The 23,712-nt window shown below is 43.9% G+C and overlaps 1 protein-coding gene across 2 annotated transcripts; it reads right to left on the bottom strand.

The window, feature by feature from the left end:
• Positions 1 to 370: 370 nt before the first annotated feature.
• On the bottom strand, positions 371 to 22,158 carry ADPGK (ADP dependent glucokinase). Of its 2 annotated transcripts, none has more exons than XM_079953376.1 (8): positions 21,920 to 22,158; positions 20,311 to 20,657; positions 19,228 to 19,453; positions 17,321 to 17,383; positions 15,338 to 15,458; positions 7,311 to 7,507; positions 6,838 to 6,936; positions 371 to 5,397 (listed from the first exon to the last, which is right to left on the bottom strand). In XM_079953376.1, exons 2-8 carry the CDS (start codon positions 20,526 to 20,528, stop codon positions 4,846 to 4,848), a joined length of 1,476 nt encoding a protein of 491 aa, XP_079809502.1. In that variant the 5' UTR covers positions 20,529 to 20,657; positions 21,920 to 22,158; the 3' UTR covers positions 371 to 4,845. The 2 variants fall into 2 exon arrangements, with proteins under 2 accessions (XP_079809502.1, XP_079809503.1); XM_079953377.1 differs by having other exon boundaries at positions 371 to 5,394; positions 21,920 to 22,157.
• Positions 22,159 to 23,712: the final 1,554 nt, after the last annotated feature.

Consider the following 23,712-nt stretch of genomic DNA (forward strand, 5'->3'; position numbering starts at 1 on the left):
TAGAGGCACTGCACCACTGCCCTGAAGCCATTTGACATGGTGTCAGTAGAAAGGTTAACAATACCTGATTTACTATGGAGTAGTTTCCCCTGATAAAAAAAAAGCTGAAAGGGCCATAGGTCAGTGGTAGAGAACATACCTTGAATGCAAAAGCTACAGGTTCAATCTCCAACAACTGAGTAACAATGGGAAAGTTACCTGTACAAAGCCCTGGAGAGGCATTCTAGTACTGCAGGCCATACATACTGAGCTCTATGGACCAATGATCTTCGTATAAGGCACCTTCTGATGTTTCTAGATTAGTCACACACTCAAAGCCATGGAACTTTAAACCAAGTAATTGCCAAAAAAAAAGAGAGAACACAGTACATTCTAAATGCAAAAGGAATGTTTTATGGTAACACCAGAGTCTTAAGGTTTTAATAATCATATACATTGAAACAGAACACAATGTCCAGAAATACTTTTTTTCATAGGAATTGTACAGGCAGAACAATTTGGCAACAGAAGTTATTGAGAACTTGCTTTCAAGGATGCTTTTTAGTTCTTGCAAAATACACCTATTCTATCCCTGCTATTTACAAAAGAAGAAAACAGGGAGTGTAGCTTGCACAGCACAGGTGACTTTCGCCACCCTTTGTATTAGCAAGTGCCAGGCACCAAGATGACAGATGCTTGGTTTCTGAAGCCTCTGATCCCATGCTAGATTCTGGGCTCAGCAACTCCCTGAGAATTCTGGTGGGATAGAGAGCTGTTCCAATTTGACAATGTGGGCAAGAAACTATACCATTCAGAAGAGCAAAAAGTTCACTTTAGCTGTCACATTAAAGAAACAACTGGGTGTAAAGCATGGGCTAGAACTCTTAGCAAAGCTTTACTTTCTATCCATAGGGTTTCAGATATAGAGAGGATGAACCTGCTTCAGTATTCTGCTTCACAGAATATTTTCCTAGTGCAAGGAGAGTTGTAAGGAAGACTTTGTCTCACATCACCCATTGGTAAGAGGCCCTGGCACTGGGCACTCACATTGTTATTGCCGTTAAAGCTGGGCTGGCTTGTGGCCAAGTGGATAGGCTCATTCCGTAGGCTGAACAAAACAAAATTATTAGTATAGCAACTGATGACCCTCAGAGTCCCTTCCAACTCTACAATTCTATGATTCTGTATACAGGAAAGCACCACAGGCAGAGGAAAGGGGTAGGCAGTGTCCAGGTGTTCAGGAGAAGTACTAAAACCAATGCATTCAAATATCGTTTTTACAGGTACTCTTAGACACAATTAACTTGAGGCTTCGGCTTCTAGCTGGTAGGAGAGGACTTTGGGGTTCATGTTCCTTCTGTCTTTCTAATGAAAAGGGTGAGTAAAATACAAGAGTGCACAGAAGTAGGTTCACCTCTACCCAGGGCCACTCTTGATTCAGGTAGGAATTACTGAACTCAAATAAACCTGTGTTAACAAGAGCGGCAGTGGCGGGGGGATAAGGTTACCAAGGCCTCGCATATCAAGTAGAGAAACACAAGTACAAATGGAGGCTGTCGCCACTGGAATATGTGTGACAATAAATAACGACATGTGGATCTAATTAGGATACAGTTTTGCGAAGAGCAAAGGAACTAAGAAAAACCCAACAAGCACCACTGCTGTATAGCTGCCATTCATTTACTTCGTTTATGGAATGAAAACAAGTTCTACAATAGTGCTTTGTACAGTACACCCTAAACTCAACAGCAAAACCTGGAAAATAAAGCTGCATATTTAACCACTGTGATTTGTCTCACAAAAAAAGCAAATGCCAAGAGAATACTTCAGTCTTACAGCTCAGGATTGCTAACATTATGCTTTCCCAGTGACCTGTTTTGAGATGTCTAAAGTCAGAAGCCCTTCCCACAGAAACAAGAACATCATTATGTAGTACAGTCAAGCTCCCTGTTCTTAAACCTTCATCTAAGCAAAGCACAGCCCGTGGTCTACTGCAACCCTTTGGAGTCCTTTTTGGTAATACTATGCATGCACACAGAAGCAACACTTTTGCAAGGTGATGTTTTGGTAAGAGTGTTGTACAGATACTGACGTTCTGTACTTCGGTTTATGCCAGCAAGCATATGACTGTAAATAGACACAGCTAGCATCTTAGTGCCTGCAGCTGGGTAACAAAATGCCTGCAGGTGGGGCTCACTCAAGTGAGGCCTACTCTGCTGCAAAGAGCCAAGAGAAGCCAACTGACTAAGGACAAAACTAGCTGAGATGGTAGCACATCTGTATTATCAAAGTTCTCTACCATACTGGTATAAATAGGGGAAGAGATGTCAGTTCCAGATGAAGAAGAAAATGGAACATAGGAAGCTGTCTTGAACCAGGTCTGACTAGTTGGTCCCTCTAGTCCAGTACTGTCCATGCTGGCTGGCAGTAGCTCTTCAGGGTCTCAGACGCATCAAAGTATTTCTCATCATTACCACTAAATCCTTTTATCTGAATATGCCAGTGACCTGAACCCAGGACCTTCTGCATGCAAAATGAGTGCTCCACCACTGAGCAAAGGTTCTGAACTTTTCCTTTGCCCACAGCTTTCCATCACTTCCTCTTAATTTCTTATGAAGACTCAATATTTGGATATAAACCTGGCTAAGAGGAAAATAGCCAGGGGTAAGCAGTGAAGAGAACAGAAAGCAGAGGAATGGTTCCTGCACTGCTACTTCTCCACCTGAAGTTGCTACCCCACCTCTGTTTTAACAACTCTTCAGCAGCTAACTGCATGGATCATCTGTTGCTACTGCCTTTAAATGCAGCACTGAAGTAGTAAAGAAGAGGCCACCCTTCAGTTCTCCACCCCTGGGCTGACAGAAAAAGCAATTTGAGCAACAAGCATTATACCTTGATGTAAAACATGTCAGCATGCCCTAAGCCACTGTTTTGAAACTTTTAGTGTGAGAACACATCCTTGATCAGGTTCAAGACCTATATGTCAATTCTAATTCTGAAGTCAAACCTTATCAGTCCTTATTATAAAGTCCTTTCGATGGTTTTTTCTATAGAATGCCCCTTCTCCCACCCAGTCTCCAGACCACTAACTATCTGCAGCAAAGGGCAACTTTCAGCAAGACTCTGGCACTCAGAACGTGGGAAGAATTGAAGTCATCCTCCATGATTCTCACTCAAGAGGCCCCACCACCGCTTTTGGTAGAAGAGGCACACAGAACCCCTAGCACAGGTTTAAAAACATTTGAAGTAACATCTAGTTTGACCTTAAGAGACAACAAAATCTGGAATATATTACGTATACAGTGCAAAATTTCTGCTCACCTCAGCTAGCACCACATTGTAAAAAACTAATGAAAATCTGTGTTAATCAGATTGAGTCCTGCAGATCCTGTTATGTTCCTTAATTGTAAAGGCATTGGTATGTACCTTAAGCCCTGTTCAGATCTACCAGCATTAATCATACCCTGACCTGTTTTAATCATATCTACTGGCATTCTGGGAATTTTCAGTTTCATCATTTGTTACTACTGTAGCCCACCCTTACTCTGAGGCTTAGTACAGTTCTTAACATCACAACAACCCCATGAAGTAGGTTAGGCAAAGATAAAGCCTAGTGAGAGCCATGTCTGGGTACAGATTTGCACGTGGATTCTCCCATCCAAACCCAACACTCTGCTAACATAGTACATCACTGCCAGATTATGTCCTCATCCTAAAGTCAAATTTCGTATCTCAGATTCTATATAGTTCTATTGCTATGTGTAAGTACACAGAAAGGAATATGGATTTTACACACACACAACCTGCTCAATGGAATTTCCTGTGCTATGAGCAACACTTACTATGATCATGTGATCACAGCTCCACAAAACCTTGCAGAATAGTACAGTAACAGTGGAATAGTAGAATGTGCCAGGTCCCTAGCCTCTTCTCCACTGAAAATTATGTTTATGCCATTTATTAGGAGTCATTTCAGGCTTTGTACATTACATTTCTTTGGAATTTGACCCAGACTAATTGTCACTTGTTAAGCAGACCAGCAATTGTACTGTAAACTCTCACTCATAGTAATGATCTCTAAGTCACTGCTTAAGAGGCTATTGAGAGGTAAAATAATTGTGTGCATGAGCATTTGGTATGCAACTGTCTTAAAAGTAGATTAATCTGCCAGCAATAAAACAAAACAGAGGATCAAAATTGGCATATACTAGCTGAGGAAGAACATATGACAAAATGCCACACTCCCAATATTTTGATGTCCACTTCATGAGGCCAAAAAAGGAGGAAAAAGGTACCATTCAGCATCCTTTCCTTGCCACTGAACAATTTATGATGCTTTCATCTTGCCTACCTCCCATTTGTAGAGCTTACAGAACAAGCTTTTGTACTATTCACTTGGGACAGTGTTCCCTTTGGCATGGTGCAGTCCAAGTACTATACTTTTTCATTCCACCACTACCAAACAAAACAATGGCTCTTGCCATGTTCGGAATGTGATAAGAGGTAACACAATTATCTTTTACCTTTGCCTTCCCAGAAATATGATGGTGTAAAAGACCAAAATTGCCTTCTTGTGATAGCTAGTCACATCAAACTTCTTTCAGTTCCCAGCTTTTTAGGTTACTGCAAATAAGACTGGCTTACTTAAAGCAGAAGCTGTTTCGGTTTAAGTTGTCATTCTGGGCAAAAGGCAGCCCATATATTTAACAAGTAATACCTCACTATTTAATTGTAGACATCCCTGTAGCAACACGCAGCAGCTGAGCTGTGCCTAACTTTTATTCTTTGGCTTTCTACTAAATGCTAACTTCCAGCCCATGCCTGCATGGTTCAACTTTTGTGTGGAGTGTATCTTAATTCCACATGTTAATGAGGGTAGATTTCTGAATAAAGAAGTCCTTCAGCAGAAATGGCATCACCAAGGCCAACGGTCCGCAGGGGATCTTTGCACACCAGAACAGGAGTGTAATGGAATGTTACCCCATCCCTGTGCCATTCTGACACAGGCTCGTGGGGATTTAAGGAGACTGTAGAGGCCTCCTCCATCTTAGAAGTGGCAAACTCCAGTGGCGCTTTAAGGAAAACTCTGCTGGCATCAATGGTTTGGGTGGCACAAGCTTGTGTCCCTGCTACTCTTGCACCAGCAGCAACAGCTGCCACCTGGTTGGCCCAATATCCATCCACAGTAACTAGGAGGTGATAGGCCAAAGTGTGAAAGTGAATACGAGTAAGATCTGATGCCTTCCCAGGAGTCCTTCCATGTTCCTTCAAGATCCAGAAGACAATGTCACTGACAACACCCACATCTGGGACACCATTCCAGGAAGCCAGTGAGGCATGTGGTCCAGAGGCTGCTTGAGTGAGGAACAGTAGCTCCTGTTCATTCAAACCAACTGAGTTCACAAGAGGGAAGACCTGCTAACAAACAGAGCAAGTGACAGATTGGCTTCAGGGGAGTCCAATTTTTAGATTAGACTTTGACAAACATATAGGAACCAGTGCATGCAAAGCTAGCGTAACATAAGAACGTAGGAAGAACCTTGCTGGATCAGACCAAATGCACATCTATCAAGCATCTTGTTCCCACAGTGACCAACCAGATGCCCGTGGGAAACCCAAAAGTAGAACTGGTGTGCTACTGTACTCTCCCCATCTGCAATTCCCAACAGCTGGTATTCAGGGGCATACTGCAGCAGAGGTAGAGCGTAACCTTATCTTCTATGAATTTATCTAATTCTCTTTTAAAGCCACCCATGTAAGTGGCCATCGCTACCTCTTATACAGCAAATTGCATAAATTAATTGTGAGCTGTGTGAAGATGTACTTTGTCCTTGATCTTCCAACATTCAACTTCATTGACTGGGCCAAGTTAATTTATCATGAGAAAAACCTTTTTTATATCCATATTCCACACCATGCATAATTTTATATACCTCTATCACGTCCCCTCTTATTGCCTTTTCTCTTAATAAAAAGCTACAAGTGTAACCTTCCCTCATAGTGGAGTTGCTCCATCAACTTGATCATTTTGGTTGCCTTTCTCTGAAGCTTTTCCAGCTCTACAATGTTATTTTTGAGGTGAGGCAAACAGAACTTTACATAGAATTCCAAATGTGGCCACACCATAGATTTCTAGAACAGTGTTATAATACAGGCAGTTTTATCTTCAACTGCTTTGCTAATGATCCCTACCTAACATGGCATTCACCTTTTTCACAGGTGCGACACACTGTTCTGACACCTTCATCAAACTATCCACTACAACTCCAAGATCTCATTCCTGGTCAGTCAGGGCCAGTTCAGATCTCAAGAATGCATATGTGAAATTTATACATATAATTTTGCTGCAATGGACATCACTTTATACATGCTTATTTTGAAATGCATTTGCCATTTTACCACCCATTCACTCAGCTTGGAGGTGTTTTTTGAAGTTCTCCACAATCCAACAATTTGTTATCAACAACAAACTTTGCTCCCTCTTTTCCACCCCTAGCTCTAGAGCATTTATGCAAAAGTTAAAAAGCATAGGTCCCAATATGGAGTCTTCGGACTCCATTTGTTATACCCTTCCATTGGGAGAACTGTCCATTTATTCTTACTCTCTATTTCTTGTTTCTTAACCAGCTACTGATCCACAAAGGGCTATGTATTTTGACTGCTAAGCTTAATAGTAAGGAAGTTTGTCAAAAGCTTATTGAAAGTCTAAATACACAGTTTCCAATTGATCACCTCTATCTGTCTGCTTGTTGACTCAAATGACTAACAGATTAGTGAGGCAAGACTTTTGGGGGAGGGAACAAGAAGTTAATTGACTAGAAGTCTGAGGTACAGGTCATACCCTGCCATTTAGGTTACCTGATGAATGATTGCGCTCATAAGTTCTGGGTCAGTCATACTGGCCAGTTCCAGGTGTACAGGTACACCCATGGGAATGTCAGAGATGGAAGCTACAGCCTGCAGAAAACAAAGGAAAAAAACGTAATAGTAGGAAAAAAGGGGGTGGAGAGAGAATGACCTTGATAAAAAGTACAGTATTATATATGCTGCAGATGTTGTCATATTTATAAAGCTGCAATCCCATAAAAGTAGTCTAATGGAATTCAACAGTCTAATTGAACCCTGAGGGCTTACTTCTCAGTGGACATGTATAGGATTGCCCAGTAAATGAGCTAGTGGACAGAGACCCACACATATCTTAGAGTGCTACAAAATTAAAAACAAGTCATTTGTAGGGCAATGACTGTACCTAATGCCCTGCACAGTGACAGAAGGACCAACAGAGTGCACCTTAGAATGCTTTAGAGTCTGAGGGAACAAGGTGCTCTTACCTCTAGGAGTCTCTTCTGACGCATCTCCTTTGTCTGTCCCTCCATCATATGCAGACCTGAGAGGACCACCAAGTCAGGCTGGAACTCCTCCAGACTGGACACAAATACCTCCAGCATGTTCATGGCCCCATTAGACAGATCATGAGAGAAGATAAAGCGGTTGGCATTCGGGGCTTTCAGCTGCCCCCACTCTTCACCTAAGGAATACCCCCAAAAGACACACAATTATATGGGATCCATATAGATAGGCCTCTGAATTACAGTTTTAATGGCTTCTTTTCTTTAGCAGTGAACTTTGACCTTTCATCTGAGTAGCAAGTAGGGTGGGTTTTATTTCTCCCCATCTGCTTCACAGTGTTATCCTGCGTCCTCCTGCAGGATACAAATATCCACACCACATTACTCAATGCACTATTACAAACTGAAGTAAGGCAAAGGGACCCCTGACCATTAGGTCCAGTCATGACCGACTCTGGGGCTGCGGCGCTCATCTCGCTTTAGTGACCCGGCGTACAGCTTCCGGGTCATGTGGCCAGCATGACTAAGCTGCTTCTGGCGAACCAGAGCAGTGCACAGAAATGCCGTTTACCTTCCCACTGGAGCGGTACCTATTTATCTACTTGCACTTTGACATGCTTTCGAACTGCTAGGTTGGCAGGAGCAGGGACCGAGCAATGGGAGCTCACCCCGTCACGGGGATTCGAACCGCTGACCTTCTGATCGGCAAGTCCTAGGCTTTGTGGTTTAACCATAAAAAGAGCCTAATGGATCTGGCCAATGGACTATTTAGTCCAGCATTCTGTTCTCACAGTGGCTAACCACATGCCTTTGAGAAACCCACAAGCAGGATTTGAGTACAACAGCATTATCCCCTCTTGTGGTTTCCAGCAACTGGTATTCAGAAGCATTGCTGCCTCCAACTATGGAGGCGGAGCATAGCCATCATGGCTAGTAGCTGTCAATAGCCTAGTTTTCCAGGAATTTGTCTAATCCTCTTTTAAAACCATCTAGGTTAGAACATTACTGCCTTGGGTGAGAGCGAGTTCTAGTGTTTAACTATGCAGTGCATGGAGAAGAGCTTTCTTTTATATGTCCTGAATTATCCAACATCCAGCCTCTTTGGATGTACACAAGTTCTAATGTTATGAGATGCGGGAGGTGCTTTCTCTATCCACTTCCTCTATGCCATGCATCATATATAAACTTCTATCATGTCACCTCTCACTTGCCTTTTCTCTAAACTAAGACGTCCCAAACACTGCTACCTTTCTTCATAGGGGAGTTGCTGTATCCCCTTCATGAGACTCCCACTAAGTCTCAATAGTTCAATAATTTTATTCTTAAGTACCTCTACCCTTGCTGAATGAAGCCACATTGTTTGAAGCCTAAGGCATTTCGAAGAGATGCTGCTTAAGAATATGCAAGCAAGCCATGCCCTGCTGAACTGCCATGCATTCGTAATTTAACATGAAAGCAGAGTGCTATCCCTTTAGCCACAGCTCGTGAATTCCTCACAATCTTGAGAGGATTTGAATCCTACAGTCAGCTGCAGCCTTCAGTGGGCATGAGGGAAAATTCTATGCTGAACAACAAAATGTGAGATAAATTAATGTGGATCAATGAACAATATCATGTGTTTGGGAGCTGGGTTTATCCTAATAATTACATGGCAATACTGGCTACATTTTTTTTCTTTCAAGAGACCTTTTTAAAGAAGTGAAATCTCTCTCCTTTCTCCGTCTCAGATACAGTAATCCAAACACTGGCAGCTTTGATTCTTCCAAAGCCCAGATTTGCAAATGTGTTTGTGTAGCAGCTGCAACCCTGGACACATATCTCTTTTGATTCTCTTGCAATGGATGTTTTTAGCCAAGAGGGAAGAAATGTGATCATCTGGTTGTTGCCATAATTTCAGGGGCTGCCTACTAAGACAGTTGTCTATACTGCAGCAAACCCACAATCTACAGGCACTTCAGACCAGTGCAGTGCTAGAATTTTGGGGAAAGAGGTGATGCCCCTTACTGAATTCCACAAATTACAGCAAAATTATACCCCACCCATAGCTTTATAAAATCAGTCGCTAAGATGCCCACACCTTCTGCTCATCTCTGTAACTCTCTCTGCTCCCCCTGTAAATTCCAAGTGCCAAACCTATGAGAGCTCTGCTAATGCTCAACTTGCATAAATGTGCACTACTAACAGGACTGGGCACCATATACAGGGGAAAGTGCTCTTGTGTTCGGGTTCTGCTTGTGGGTTTTGTTGTAAACAAAATCTGGTCTTGTTCCATTACGGGGTACACAAGAGCCCTTATAGAGTCCTTTGTAGGTTCTCCATCGGTAGGAGAAAATAATAGAGGCGAACCAGAGAATATTGAGAAGAAAAGCAGCTAGTAAGCCTGATTTTTATTAACGCTGTTGCAACAGGATGCTCCCTTCACACACAGGAGAGCGGAGAAGGACCCAGAACAAAGGTGTGCCTGCCCTTATATAGACATTTTTAATTGCCTGGCCTGGAGTCCAAGACCACCCCCAGAAACATCATCCATCCATCCATCAGAGAAGGGGTGTAGCCCAAGACCACCCCCCAGATACATCATACCTGCATTATAGAAAAGGCGGTCTACAACAGAAATTTGAATTTTGTTGTTTTTCCTGTCTGCCAGGTTGTCTGATAACGCCTTATCTGATTGCCTTTCCTGGTAGTCTGGCCATTCCTTTGAGATGGTAATTACTTAATTCCTGAGACAATGGGAAGGTTTCTTTCACCTCCTCCCTCCTTGCAGAGAAACATTTGGTCAGTTTGGGAGTCAAAATGGTTTCAGGACTGTCTTCCTGTGCTGCTCCAGACATGTGGTTTATATATTTATGTACGTGTTTGCTTGGTACATTAATTATAAATCTAAGACCTTAAAATTCTTATAACAGTTCCCAAAGGCATCTGTTTGGCCATTGTTGAGAACAGGATGCTGGAGTGAATGGGCCACCGGCCTGGTCCAGCAGGCTCCTCTTAACATTTTTAGCAGGTAGGAATTCAACACAGAGTCAGTTTATTTTTAATACGTTGGAACCAGTCATCCTCCTATTCTCTGTGTATCAAGCAAAATTGGGAGCACAATAATGCTTTTAAAATTATTTTTTTAGAAAGAAAAGCATGTTAGAAATGATGACTTGAAATAAAATGTGCACTGGAGACACAATCATGCCCAGCATTTCATTCTCACAAAGCATATATTCAATTTGCTCTGAGAAGAAGCCAGTTATCACTCATCCACAATGCCATAGGAAGAAACTAAGAAATGTTCTCGATTACCACCAACCAAGCCAGGAATTTATAAGAAGATCAAGTGAATTCTGGGTTATAGGTTTCATTCCAACTCCACTTAAAGAAAGATCATTTAGATTTTTCACTTTGAAACATGCAAGCACACTAAAGACTAAGAGTATAGCAATGCTGTAGAAAATAGAGGAAGAAGAGCATTTATGGGGCTCTAGTTTAAATGGAAAAGAGCAGCTTGCTGCAGCTTATGCTGCTTCTTCACCCAGCAACCTAGGAAGCTGCATAAATCCAGCAGGAGTACCAGACTCCAAAACTGGCAGCTCTAATTCTAATTTAGATTATGCTTGACTGCTAAGAAATTTACTTGAGATGTAAATAATAAAGTCAAAAATAAACTAGGGTTATAATCAGTACCATGGTGGCATCTAAGCAACTTTAAAAAAAACCTCAAGTTTACAAAAATCTGAAATCATTGAACTCTGCCAAACAAATGCCATCTTCCCCAGTAAAAGGTAAAGGTAAAGGTACCCCTGCCCGTACGGGCCAGTCTTGCCAGACTCTGTGGTTGTGCGCCCATCTCACTTAAGAGGCCAGGGGCCAGCGCTGTCCGGAGACACTTCCGGGTCACGTGGCCAGCGTGACATCGCTGCTCTGGCCAGAGCCAGAGCCAGAGCCAGAGCCAGAGCCGCACACGGAAACGCCGTTTACCTTCCCGCTGGTAAGCGGTCCCTATTTATCTACTTGCACCCGGAGGTGCTTTCGAACTGCTAGGTTGGCAGGCGCTGGGACCGAGCAGCGGGAGCGCACCCCACCGCAGGGATTCGAACCGCCAACCTTTCGATCGGCAAGCCCTAGGCGCTGGGGCTTTAACCCACAGCGCCACCTGCGTCCCCTATCTTCCCCAGTAAGTTAACCTAAACACCTCAAAGAACAGGATTTCCTCACTCTCTAACCCCGACAGCGTCTAGGAAGAATCAGCACACTCAATGAACTGTTCCCAAGATAATAAAGTACTCAGAAGGGAAGTATCACATGGAACTACACCACTTAAAAAAAAGAGTCACTTCTAAGAAGCTAAGGCTCCACCCAGAACACTTGCAACAGAAACACTTGCAGCAGTAACACATAAATTTTAGGTTACTCCTCCACCCACTTACAAAGTTTAGAAACAGCAAAATGACTCATCATCTACATGCTACCATATCTGATAATCAGCATTTTTGTCATTTAAAGAGGAAGATACAGTTTTCAGACAGAATATAATAATATATCAATCTAATCTAGATTGTCTTCTTGCAAGACGTTTTGCAAAAACCTGTTGCAGAAATGGGTCATTTTCACATTGTATTTCAAGTAAAAAAAATATGTAACTGCTTAATGCTCTGAATTCTTTTTCTGGAGCACAACGTTCACTGCCAAAAGTCGTCACGACTTTCATGTTGGGCTTCTCCTCAAACTCTACTAAATGAACCTAAATGAAATCAGAAACCACCTCGCCAATTTCCACACACTGAAGGAAAATGAAGTTATTGTTTTCTGCTTTCATACTGAGTAACCTGTAATAGAACCACCAATTTATAAAAGCAGACCTATTCACAACACTCACTATAGGAAATAAAGATCCTGATTGCATCATATTGCTTGGTGCTGTATTACAATGGGTGTGGTGCATTGGTGTCCCTGCCAGTTTTTTCTTCCTTCAGTAGACTTTTTCAGATCTCTAGAAATTCGCATTTCAAGTCAGATACAATTCAAGTTTAAATGGTCCCATATGTTCCCCTTTAATAAGCATGGATCCTTTCCAAAATGCTTCTTCTGCGTAAACAGCAAGTCAACAGCCATTCAGAAGCATGTGTCATATTCACAATTGTATTTTGCCATTTTTAGATATACGTTGTTCGCTAGTGTGCCAGTACCCACATTTATGTGAATATGTGGTGTTGATGGCATTTTTATGCAGCCCTTCAGCCAAAAAAGTCTCTAAGGAAGGCTTACAAATACTAAATGAGCAGAAAATCCATAGCCTCAGGCTCATAATTTGAGACAACACAAATGGAAAAGAAACTATTAATGAGACTGATCCAAAGTGGTGCAAAGCAACTTCCTGGGAAGAAGGCCAAACCTCCTGGGAAGAAGGCTGGACCAAAATGGAGATATTTTGTGTATCCACATTTAGGAAAAACACATCATACTGCTTCATCCTGAATTTGAAAGGGCTTATTGCACAGAGTTTGATCTTGGACCTGAGTGACATTTTATAACAAGTAAAGATGGGTGGAGTGTTCCTGGGACACCATGAGTTAGTTAAATGTCACAGGGCCTTTTCCATTTACTCAGTCTACTGTTTGCATAAAAGATATGGTGTTTGTAATTTCTCAGGAAACTGAAAAAGAAATACTATTGATCTAATTAATCCAATGTATTAGAAACAAGCTCTCATTCTTGCAGCGTGGTTGTTTTTTGATATGACATTGGACTCTAGGATTATGTGGGGCAGGGTGTAACCTCCTGCCCGACACCAGCATGTGCTAGGATCATCACTCCCATACAGTAGGGAACTGCTTGTCACATGGATACCCACACTGCTCAAAACAAAGCCAAACCTCTTGCCCCCCCCCCGCACTCCACAGCATGGCAGTTGAACCAAATTACTCAGTAGTCATGGACTTTCTGTACCAGAGTTCAAAGTGTGACTTACTCTATCAAGAACTCCCTTCACTCATGCACCTACTTCACAATGCAATCTCCATGTCCAATTTTAATTTAAGCTGCTAAAAGCTTAAAACTGACAGCAGAGACCCTGGATCAATTTCAGATGAATCAAACCAAGCCTCTGAATAACTGAACCACATTCTATATTGGGCTACAACTAACAAGCAACAGTATTTTGTGAAGAACAAGGGATTCTTCATCAATGGAACCAAAGTACCTCTATGCTGCACTTGCAGTGTCTTCAAAAAATGTAATCAGGGCTTCTATATTAGATACTCTCACTTCCTAAGAACACCACAACTGGGAGTATACAAATTATATCTCTAGTTTCCATAGCAGGTTTGGTTGTCACATTTTTCTAAGCACATTTAAAAAGAGAAGGATTCACATTTCCTAGATGATGTTACGAAGCTAATTACGATTTTGATATGGAAAGCAGCTCACAGCAAACACACAACACTTGATAACAGCTTTCCAAGCAATTCTTCAACATAGAAAAATGTAAAGCTATAACTTTACATACACTGCATGAAGACCATTAAGCAATTGCCTTCTTTAATTTAGCACCAATTTTCAAACTAATGCTGATCATATAATATAGCAGTTTCTTTCAGTGCTCAATGTACATACATAAACACCTGTAATCTCTATGGTCACAATATAAAAAGTAGGCCACTATTATAAAACTCAAATTACAAATGGGAAGATGAGGCCGAGAGATCCTGGTTACCCAGTGGGTTCACAGCTGAAAACTGAAGCAGACTTACCAGCTGATAGCTAGCTCACTTCTTAAGCACTGTGCTACACCAACAACACAACACATTAATGCTGATATATATACAAATACAGTGGTACCTTGGGTTACGAACAGCCTAGCCAACAAACTTTTTGGATTACGACCACTTCAAACCCGGAAATGAGTGTTCCAGGTTGTGGGGGGCTTTTTTGTTTTTGTTTTGTATACGAACGTACTCCGTTCGGAGGTGCACTTCCATTTTGAGTGCCACACTTCTGTTGTCCGGCAGAGAAGGGGATCGTCACAGCATTTCCCGCAGTGAGGGAGGGAAGCTGCGTGGCCGCAAACCAGCTGGCTCTTGTCTGGGAAAACCACGCGGCCTTTCCATGCACCTCTGTCTCCCAAGCAGCTCAGCAGCAAGAAAATGTTCCCTCTGTCCGGCCTGGCTGTGGAAGTAAGGCGCTCTGCTCACAGAATGGCGGCAGTCGCTCCCCAGGAACTATGTGGAGGCGTGCGTACAGCTGCCTTGGCTGCCTGCCCCAGTAAGTCGGAGGAGGCAATTCTAGCTGGCTGCCGTTCTGCACACCTGGGAGTAAGTGCCATGCAAATTAATGGCACTTTCTTCTGAGTAAACATGGCCGGGGAAGGGAGGCGGGCAGGTTGGATGGAGCTCGCACGCTGCCTTTGTCTGGCCTCGGGAAACACTCTCCTCCCGCAGCAGCAGGGGTGGGGTGGGGGTTTGCACGCCCACAAAGCAGCTGGCTCTAGTCTGGGGAAACCCCGCAACAGAGCGCCTTCCTCCCGCAGCCCGGCCAGGCAAAGGGAAACCCCCCCCCATGCCGCTGTGGGAGGCGCGCGCTCTAGGGAGCATTTCCCACAGCAGCGGGGGGAGGGAGGCAGGATCTGTGTGGATCCCAGTTCAGCTGCTGATTGATTGTGGAAATAAATAAAAGCCCCCCAATCCAAACAATGACTATAATCAGTGCAGGTAATAATTTTTTTTAATTTTAATTTTTATCATCTGCAATACTGTCTTATTTATTTTATAGTACAGTACATTGATTACTGCTTTCATTTTATGATCAATGGCCTTGTTAGAAAGTAAAATTCATGTAAAATTGCTATTTTGCTTTTCATCGCCTGGAACAGATTAATCCATTTTCCTTTACTTTCTATGGGAAAGCACACCTTTGTTTAAGTACGCTTTGGTTTAAGAATGGAATTCTGGAACGGATTAAGTTCGTAAACCAAGGTATCACTGTACAGTTTTGGGCCTTTTGCATCTTTCAATAAAGCATACCTGCTCGATACTCCAAAATGAGGTGAAATTCATCAAATTCTTGCATTGATTCTGGAGGGACGATTACATTTTCATCAAGCAGCTCATGCAGCTTAGGACCAATTGGGCCACACAGCAGAACCTACAAATCAACCAATTGATACCAGTTAACTCTTATCATCTCTGTTTAGTGCAATCTTCAGTGAGATGGTTCTCACTCTAATACAGACACTATAAACTGGATTCCAATGCATTCACTTTTCTGTCCTGTTCCAAATAGATGAACTAATAAGCACCCTAATATGACATTTCCACACTAGAAGGCAAATTACAAACATGATATGGATCACATCCACAGTTAAGATGTTAAGTCAACTTTCCCATGAAAATGGATATGTCTTTTGCTTCTCTGTATATCCAAATTTGCTTAAAAGACATTTAGTATTACATATTTATCACCAACAATAAGAGTTCTGTGTTGTCTGGAAATGGAAGAACTAAGAACGCAACTTTTCTCCTATCCATGGGACTAATGAGCATGCGAGTTTGAACTATGTCTGGCTTCTTCTCTAACAATGAGTTCTTCCTATTAAAAAAAATAAATGAAGCCGTGCAGAGCTTCTTGTACTAGGAATATGTGGGGCATGGGCGGGGAGAGGAGACACACAAACAATTTTGCATATCAAAATCTCATAGCACAAGTCACTACTACTACTGCAAGGTTGGCAGAAGTTGGTCATCACTGGGACTTGTAGTTCAGGAACATCTGGAGGGCCACCCCTGTTCTAAAAGACCATGTATACTGATGTCATAATATGAATAGCTACTATTACATATAAAGGTAAAGGTAAAGGTACCCCTGCCCGTACGGGCCAGTCTTGACAGACTCTGGGGTTGTGCGCCCATCTCACTCAAGAGGCCAGGGGCCAGCGCTGTCCGGAGACACTTCCGGGTCACGTGGCCAGCGTGACATCGCTGCTCTGGCCAGAGCCAGAGCCAGAGCCGCACACGGAAACGCCGTTTACCTTCCCGCTAGTAAGCGGTCCCTATTTATCTACTTGCACCCGGGGGTGCTTTCGAACTGCTAGGTTGGCAGGCGCTGGGACCGAACGACGGGAGCGCACCCCGCCGCAGGGATTCGAACCGCCGACCTTTCGATCGGCAAGCCCTAGGCGCTGAGGCTTTTACCCACAGCGCCACCTGCGTCCCCACTATTACATATAACTGCTGAAATAAGCAGACAGCTCCCAATAACTTGGTCCACTAAGTTACATATACAAATGTATATGGACACTTGGAAAAAGTGACATTCCACTACGGATTGATTCCTTTTGACATTCCAAGTACATCTCTATGCACAATACTAGAGGTAAGAAAAAAGTAATAACCCCTTCTTCCAAAGAGTTAAGTGAAGTATTGTTTAGAACTTTCCTCCAAGTTCTTTTAATTTCCTGGTATGTCTGATCACATTTGTTCAATCAGAAGCTCCACACATTCTGCTACCAAGCTGCAATTGCTGTTTTCTCAGCCATATACTGCTTCTCATAGTCAGAGGCCTGGTTTTATTTTTTATTAGAGTACCATTCTTCACACATGTGTGCCTCTCAGCTAGAGATGCCAGGAACCAATGGTAGTTACACTTTAGTAAAGTAACTTGCACAACTGCCTTTGCTTGTGCTGTTTTTACTTATTTTATACATTATTACCCAGTACTTTGCCCATGTGCTACTCATTGCCTTGCAAAAGCATAATCAAAAAGCCAGGCATGGCACCGGAGTGCCTCAAGCAATAGCTACAAGCATTTGCATCACTAGAAAAAGTTTGTCATCAAAAGGAAAACGAACTTTTCCACTGAAAAATTCTTCTGCATCATGCCTGCATATTTACTGGATAAAATGGGGACAATGATTAGATGCTACGTTCAGGATTTTAAAACAGGAAAACCAATGAGAGGAGGTATGCAGTTATAGGCAATCAGTGAGGGTTGGCATTTGATATTCTTACCTTTAGGTCTGGGTTTGTTGCAATTTTCTGGCCAATGAGAGCAGCATTGCCTCCCACATACAACTGTTAAGACACAAATTTGTGCACACATTTAATCTGCAATTTCTACATATCTTTACATGATCACAGTCCTTTGCAGAGTTTTATATGTGTACTATCAAGAATATAACCATCAGTGGAATAAACACGTTCACTTATCTAATTACTAGTATGCCAAAGCTGCAGCAAGACTGCTCTACTCACTTTAGCCACTGACTGCTTGGCTCTCACAAACAATTAAGACCCCTAGATCTTTTTCACATGTACTGCTAGTAAGTCAGGTTTCCCCCATCTTATATTTGTACACCTGGTTCTTCCTATCTACGTGCATGACCTTACATTTGTCCCTACTGAAATTCATTTTGTTAGGTTGGGCCCAGGTCTCAAATCTGCTAAAGTCAGTTTGAATACTGTTCTGTGTTTTGTGGCATTAGCTATCCCACCCAGCTTGGTGTCATCTGCAAATTTGATGAGCATCCCCTCAATTCCTTCATCCAAGTAGTCTATAAAGACATTAAACAAAACCAGGGACGGAACCCTGTGGCACCCCACTTATCACTTTTGTTCCAGGATGATGAGGAACCATTAATGAGTACCCTTTGGGTTTGGTCAGTCAACCAGCTACAAATCCACCTAACAGCTACCTTGGTCAACCCACATTTTACCAGCTTCCTCACAAGAATATCATGGAGGACTTCGTCAAAAGCCTACTGCCAGTCTCAGCAGTAAAAACAAGTTATTCTAGAAACCCTAACTTTAGAAACAGGTTTTCCCAGAAGCAGTGGCTTTAAGTTGTCCTGAAAGACTAGTTTCAATCCTTCCAACCTTTGGAAGTTTCATGTTTCTTAAGCTTTTTTGCATGTTGCTGCCTGCAACTTTAAATAATTAACATATATTTTGCAAGGCCAATCTTGTCAGACAGAATTTCATCTCTACTATACTAGGCAGTGTTCTAGGCACAATAGTGCATACAAGTGACATTTTGAGAAGGGCTCATCACTAAGTGTATACAAAAGATGAAAAAACTGAGGGCTCTTGATATATAGTAGTTTGTGTAGCATAAGCTTTGTAAAGCTTATTAGATTGCACTTTATATATCTGATGAACCAAAGTTAACTCATAACAAATAAAATGCTTTGGGTCCAAACAAGACACTATTTTCCCCATTCCACTCCATCCCAGCCAAACTACAGGGAAAAAGAATGATTAAATTATAGGAAAATGGTTATTTGAGCACACAATCCTTTAAAGGAAGGCTAAATTCTGATGGTTTAAATATTCCAAAATAAGAATAACAACTATCACTTAATGATTCACTTTTCCCTGCAGTGAGGGTAGAGCAGTAAGCATGGAAGCATGAGGCTGATTGCCAAGCTCTTTATGGAGACAATGTGCCTAAAAGACAGTTTGTGTATTTTTGCTACTGCAGATTTACAGAGCTATTCTTCTGGAAAATGTGTACCATCAGCTGAAGGCCATACTTCCCCCCAAAATAGCCACATAGTGGCTACTTAGCAGTTCTATGGCCTGTTGCTAACTTCCAGTTTGGGGGCCTAGATAACAGTTCAAGCAAAATTAAAACAGACAGTGCTGCATATGTAAATTGGGGCTGTGTGCCTGCAGGTATACTACAAAGTGTTGGGTGGCTACACCCACCAACTGCATGTAGCCCTGGAAGGTTGCCGGGGATGGATGTGGCCCTGAAGCCAGAAAATGTTAAGTCACTTCTGCTCTAGAGAGCAGAAAGGATAGCAAACAAAGGGAAAGCTAAACAATTTACCACAGAAGCTATAAAGAGGTATTGGATATATGCAGTGTATTATGTGTCACAGAGGGATAAAGAGTTTGCTTCAAGCTAGAGAATGTACCTGTGCCCCAGGATATGCTGAAGCAGTCTCTGCAATGTGGCGGAAGGACTCTGCATCACTGAAGAAGCGTTCTGCAGCAGCTCCCTTCCCCATGAAGTGGCTGAAGGCTTCCTTCAAATCTTTTGTGGAATGCAAGATTGAGTGGTCTTGCCCAACACCAGAATCTAGACCAAGGGCTTGCAGCAACTTCACACCAGAAAGGACGACATCTACACAGGCATTGACCCTACCAATAACAGGAGATGAAAAGCTATAATCTAGGCTAATTTTTAAGGAACATATATCTACAAGGATATATGCATTCAAGCTTATTTTGCAGTTTATTGACATAAGTATTCTGTAGAGTTTAACAAACAACACTGAGGAATCATATTGCTACTATTTACTTACAATGGAAATATATGCATGTCTATTCAGAAGTCAGTCCTACTGAGTTCATGAGAGTATGAAATTGCAGCTGAAAGTTAGATTTTTCATAAATTCTGTATTTGAGAAATGGATCTCTGAGTGTTTAAGCTTTCTGTCTTGTTTGCTGGGCAAGGGCCCCACAGTGTACTGGCTAAGAAAGTTTAGGGGTACTCACATGAGATCTCAGGGGAACTTGGATGGACTTGCGAAAGCATCCCAGAACTGGTGCACCAAGAGAGCCTTGCCTCCAAGCAAATCAAAGAGCTTAAAGGCTCTTTTCATACTGGGAAAACCCAGTGCAAAAATAACTTCCTTGCTTGCATTTAACTTGCACAAGCTTTCCCACCACTATCTGACCTTCCCTTGCAATGCACAACCACAAATAAGTGTGTTCTAATGCATGCTATTAGTTTACACTTAGTTTATACAAAGTAACATCAAGGCTCAGTAGGACTGGCTAGTGTCCTACATTGAAGTGTGCACCCTAATATGTGCCCTAGAATATTTGCCTGGCAAGCATGCAGGGGATCCTCAGTAGTCAAAAATACATGGCAACAGGTTCTTCCACAGCAGAAAATATAAGGACCACTGCTCTACAGCAGGAACATTTTATTAGCTAGTGTTCCAAAGAACACTCAGGGAGATCTATACACAATAATTTAAGACATCACTCACCCAACAGCAACTCTGTTCCACTGTTTGCCCGGCTGGGTGATAAGCACTTCCCAGGCAGCTGCCATGCTGCTCTCTGGGGACGTAAGATCCCCCTGCAGCTGATACAGGAAGGAGCTTGAGAGATACTTCAGCACTGAATCTGGCAGATCAGAGTCCAGTAGGAAGACGTAGCCTGTAGCCAGAGCCAACAAGGCCACACAAACCGACTTGTTCCACATGCTGATGTCTTGAAGTGAAAGCTCAAGGTGAAGAGTGTGAATGAAGTTTATATGGCAGCTCTCATAAGTCCGGCCTGAAAATTGTTTTTCTCCACAACGGCCACCTTCATGTTCATAATTGTTCACAACCTATAAATAAATATTTAAACATGAGCATTAGACTTTGCACAGCAAACCCCACCTCATGATCACATCCTTCTAGTTTGCTAGGTTCTTATTTTTCCTTTTTCCTTCCTCCCCCTGCCTCTAGGTTTATTATACGTCTCTGTTATATTTATTAATTTCATTATACTGTACAATAAGGTATGGGGTGGGGGTGCAGAGAAGACCTACTGAGTTAGTTGTGGGGGAAATTGCACCTCCCAGAGAGAAGAGGGGGTACTGAGAGAGATCAAGTGTTGGGCACGTGTGTGTGTGTGCGTATACCAGAGTCGGATTTAGGGCTGTGTAAACGGTCCCCCCCCCCCCAACACACACAGGGTGTACAACCAAAGGGATGCAAAATAACACCACCACATCTCTATTTATACGGGTACCTACTCAATTACTGTGAAAATAATATATATATATTTTTGGGGGAGGGACGCAGGTGGCGCTGTGGGTTAAAGCCTCAGCGCCTAGGGCTTGCCGATCGAAAGGTCGGCGGTTCGAATCCCTGCGGCGGGGTGCGCTCCCGCTGCTCGGTCCCAGCGCCCGCCAACCTAGCAGTTCGAAAGCACCTCCGGGTGCAAGTAGATAAATAGGGACCGCTTACCAGTGGGAAGGTAAACAGCGTTTCCGTGTGCGGCTCTGGCTCTGGCCAGAGCAGCGATGTCACGCTTGCCACGTGACCCGGAAGTGTCTCCGGACAGCGCTGGCCCCCGGCCTCTTAAGTGAGATGGGCGCACAACCCCAGAGTCTGCCAAGACTGGCCCCTATGGGCAGGGGTACCTTTACCTTTTTATTTTTGGGGGGTGCCCGCCAAACTTTGTTCTGGCTCAGGGCGCCCTATTACCAAAGTCCGCCCCTCGTGATATGTAAAAGATATAGATACCTACTCTCCCCCCCCGCACCCCTTTGGCCTCGATTAGGAGGAAACGAAAGCAAGGAACGGGGACAGGAGGAGGAGAAGCCGGGGTCGGGCGTCGGACCCCTCGTCCCTCCCGGCGTCGCGGGACTGCAGCTCCTCCCCCAGCCCCCGACCCCGGGGGAAGGCGAAGGAGGGACTTGCAGGCGGCCTACCCTGCAAAACGAGCTTTCCTCCCTCCCTTTCGGCGCGCTTAGGGGACAGTCCGTCCCCCCCAACACGACCCAAGGGGGGAAAGAAGCCCCCCGAGTCCCTCCCTCCCTTTCCCTGAGGTAAACCCCTCGCTGGCTTCCGCTGGCGGAGAGAAAAGCGCGGGCTGGTTTACCTCACAGCTGAGGGGGCAGCAGGGGCCCGGCCCCTTCCCGCCCCTCCCCGGAGCCCAGGCCGCGGGCTGCTCCCCTCAGGAAACGCGGCTCTTCCCGTCCCCGAGGTGAACCGCCGGCCGGCCGCGGGCCCTGCAGCGCCTCTCCGCCGCCCGAGGCTCTCGAAAGGCCCCCTCAGAAGCGGGCAGCTCCCTTACGCCATCTCCGTATCCCGCCGGCCGCGTTACTCAACCCGTTCGGCAGGACAGGGGGGCCCCTGCCGCCTCTTTGCGGAGTTTGCGCAGCTTGCGCGGCTCTGCCTAACTTCTCGCGCGGCGGGCTTTGCAGAATCGTCGGGCGCCGCAACTCGGAAGCCGGCAGGCCAAGCTTAGCTGCCAATCAAAAGGGAACGTAACCAATCGTCGGGAGAAAGAGGTGGGTGACTGGAGATGGAAAGGAGGAAGAAACGGGAAAGGAATGTACCATGAGGCGTTGCAAGGCAAGGGGTGTACGCATACATGTTCTCCTTAGTTGCTTGGACAAGTTTGGTGATGGTGGTAATTATGCCCTTTATAGAATCGTAGAATTGTAGAGTTAAAGTGAGGAGGAATTAAAGAACCTTTTATTGAGGGTGAAAGAGGAGAGTGCAAAATATGGTCTGAAGCTCAACATCAAAAAAACGAAGATCATGGCTACTGGTCCCATCACCTCCTGGCAAATAGAAGGGGAAGAAATGGAGGCAGTGAGAGATTTTACTTTCTTGGGCTCCATGATCACTGCAGATGGTGACAGCAGCCATGAAATTAAAAGACGCCTGCTTCTTGGGAGAAAAGCAATGACAAACCTAGACAGCATCTTAAACAGCAGAGACATCACCTTGCCAACAAAGGTCCGTATAGTTAAAGCTATGGTTTTCCCAGTAGTGATGTATGGAAGTGAGAGCTGGACCATAAAGAAGGCTGATCGCCGAAGAATTGATGCTTTTGAATTTTGGTGCTGGAGGAGACTCTTGAGAGTCCCATGGACTGCAAGAAGATCCAACCTATCCATTCTGAAGGAGGACTTCCGGGTTAGCGCGATCTGGTTAATGGCGGATTCCCTCCGAGCTCCGGAGGGAATCGGCTCCGCTGGAGAAGGGTTCTACCGCGACGGCGACGTGGGGACCCTCAGAAACCGCAGGCGCTGAAGCCTGCGGACTTGGTGACTCGGCGGGCACCTAAAGCGCCCCCCCGACCCACGAAGAGCCTTTTTAAAGGCTGCGGAGAGGGTACGGGGAGCGGCGTGGTGCTGTGAGTGGACCGCTACTGCAGTGGAGCGAAGCCGCGAGCCATGGCCGGAGACCGCTGACTTTCTTCCCTGAAATTCGGACTTTAATTAATCCGTGAGTAGAATGGAATTTGGACTTTAAAATTTCTACCCTTGAATTCGGTACGATCGGGGGATGTGCTAAAGGGAAGTCCGCACCCCCCTGCTTACAGAAGATTTAAAGCAAGGATCGGAGAACTAAGGTGGAGAGTTTTTTCTTTTTGGTGTTTTTTTAAAAGATAATATTTTCATGAATTTGACAGAAGAAGATTTGTGCTGGAGAGTAAGAGTGGAATTTTAGAAGCTTTTGTTTAAACCCCCCCAGACCCGGGAGTGTCCTGCATGTGAGCTGGAGGAAAAGGAATAAGGAGTTTGACAGCTGTCAAAGAAGCTGTCAAACGGGCAGTGAAAGTTAAAAATCTTATTATTTAACACCTTTCTGGACTAAATTTGTTATATTTGAATTAAAGTGGTTGGGAACAAAGCAGTGAAATAACAAAGTAACGGACTG

Source organism: Podarcis cretensis (assembly GCF_951804945.1).
Source record: "Podarcis cretensis genome assembly, chromosome: 14".
NCBI lineage: Eukaryota > Metazoa > Chordata > Lepidosauria > Squamata > Lacertidae > Podarcis > Podarcis cretensis.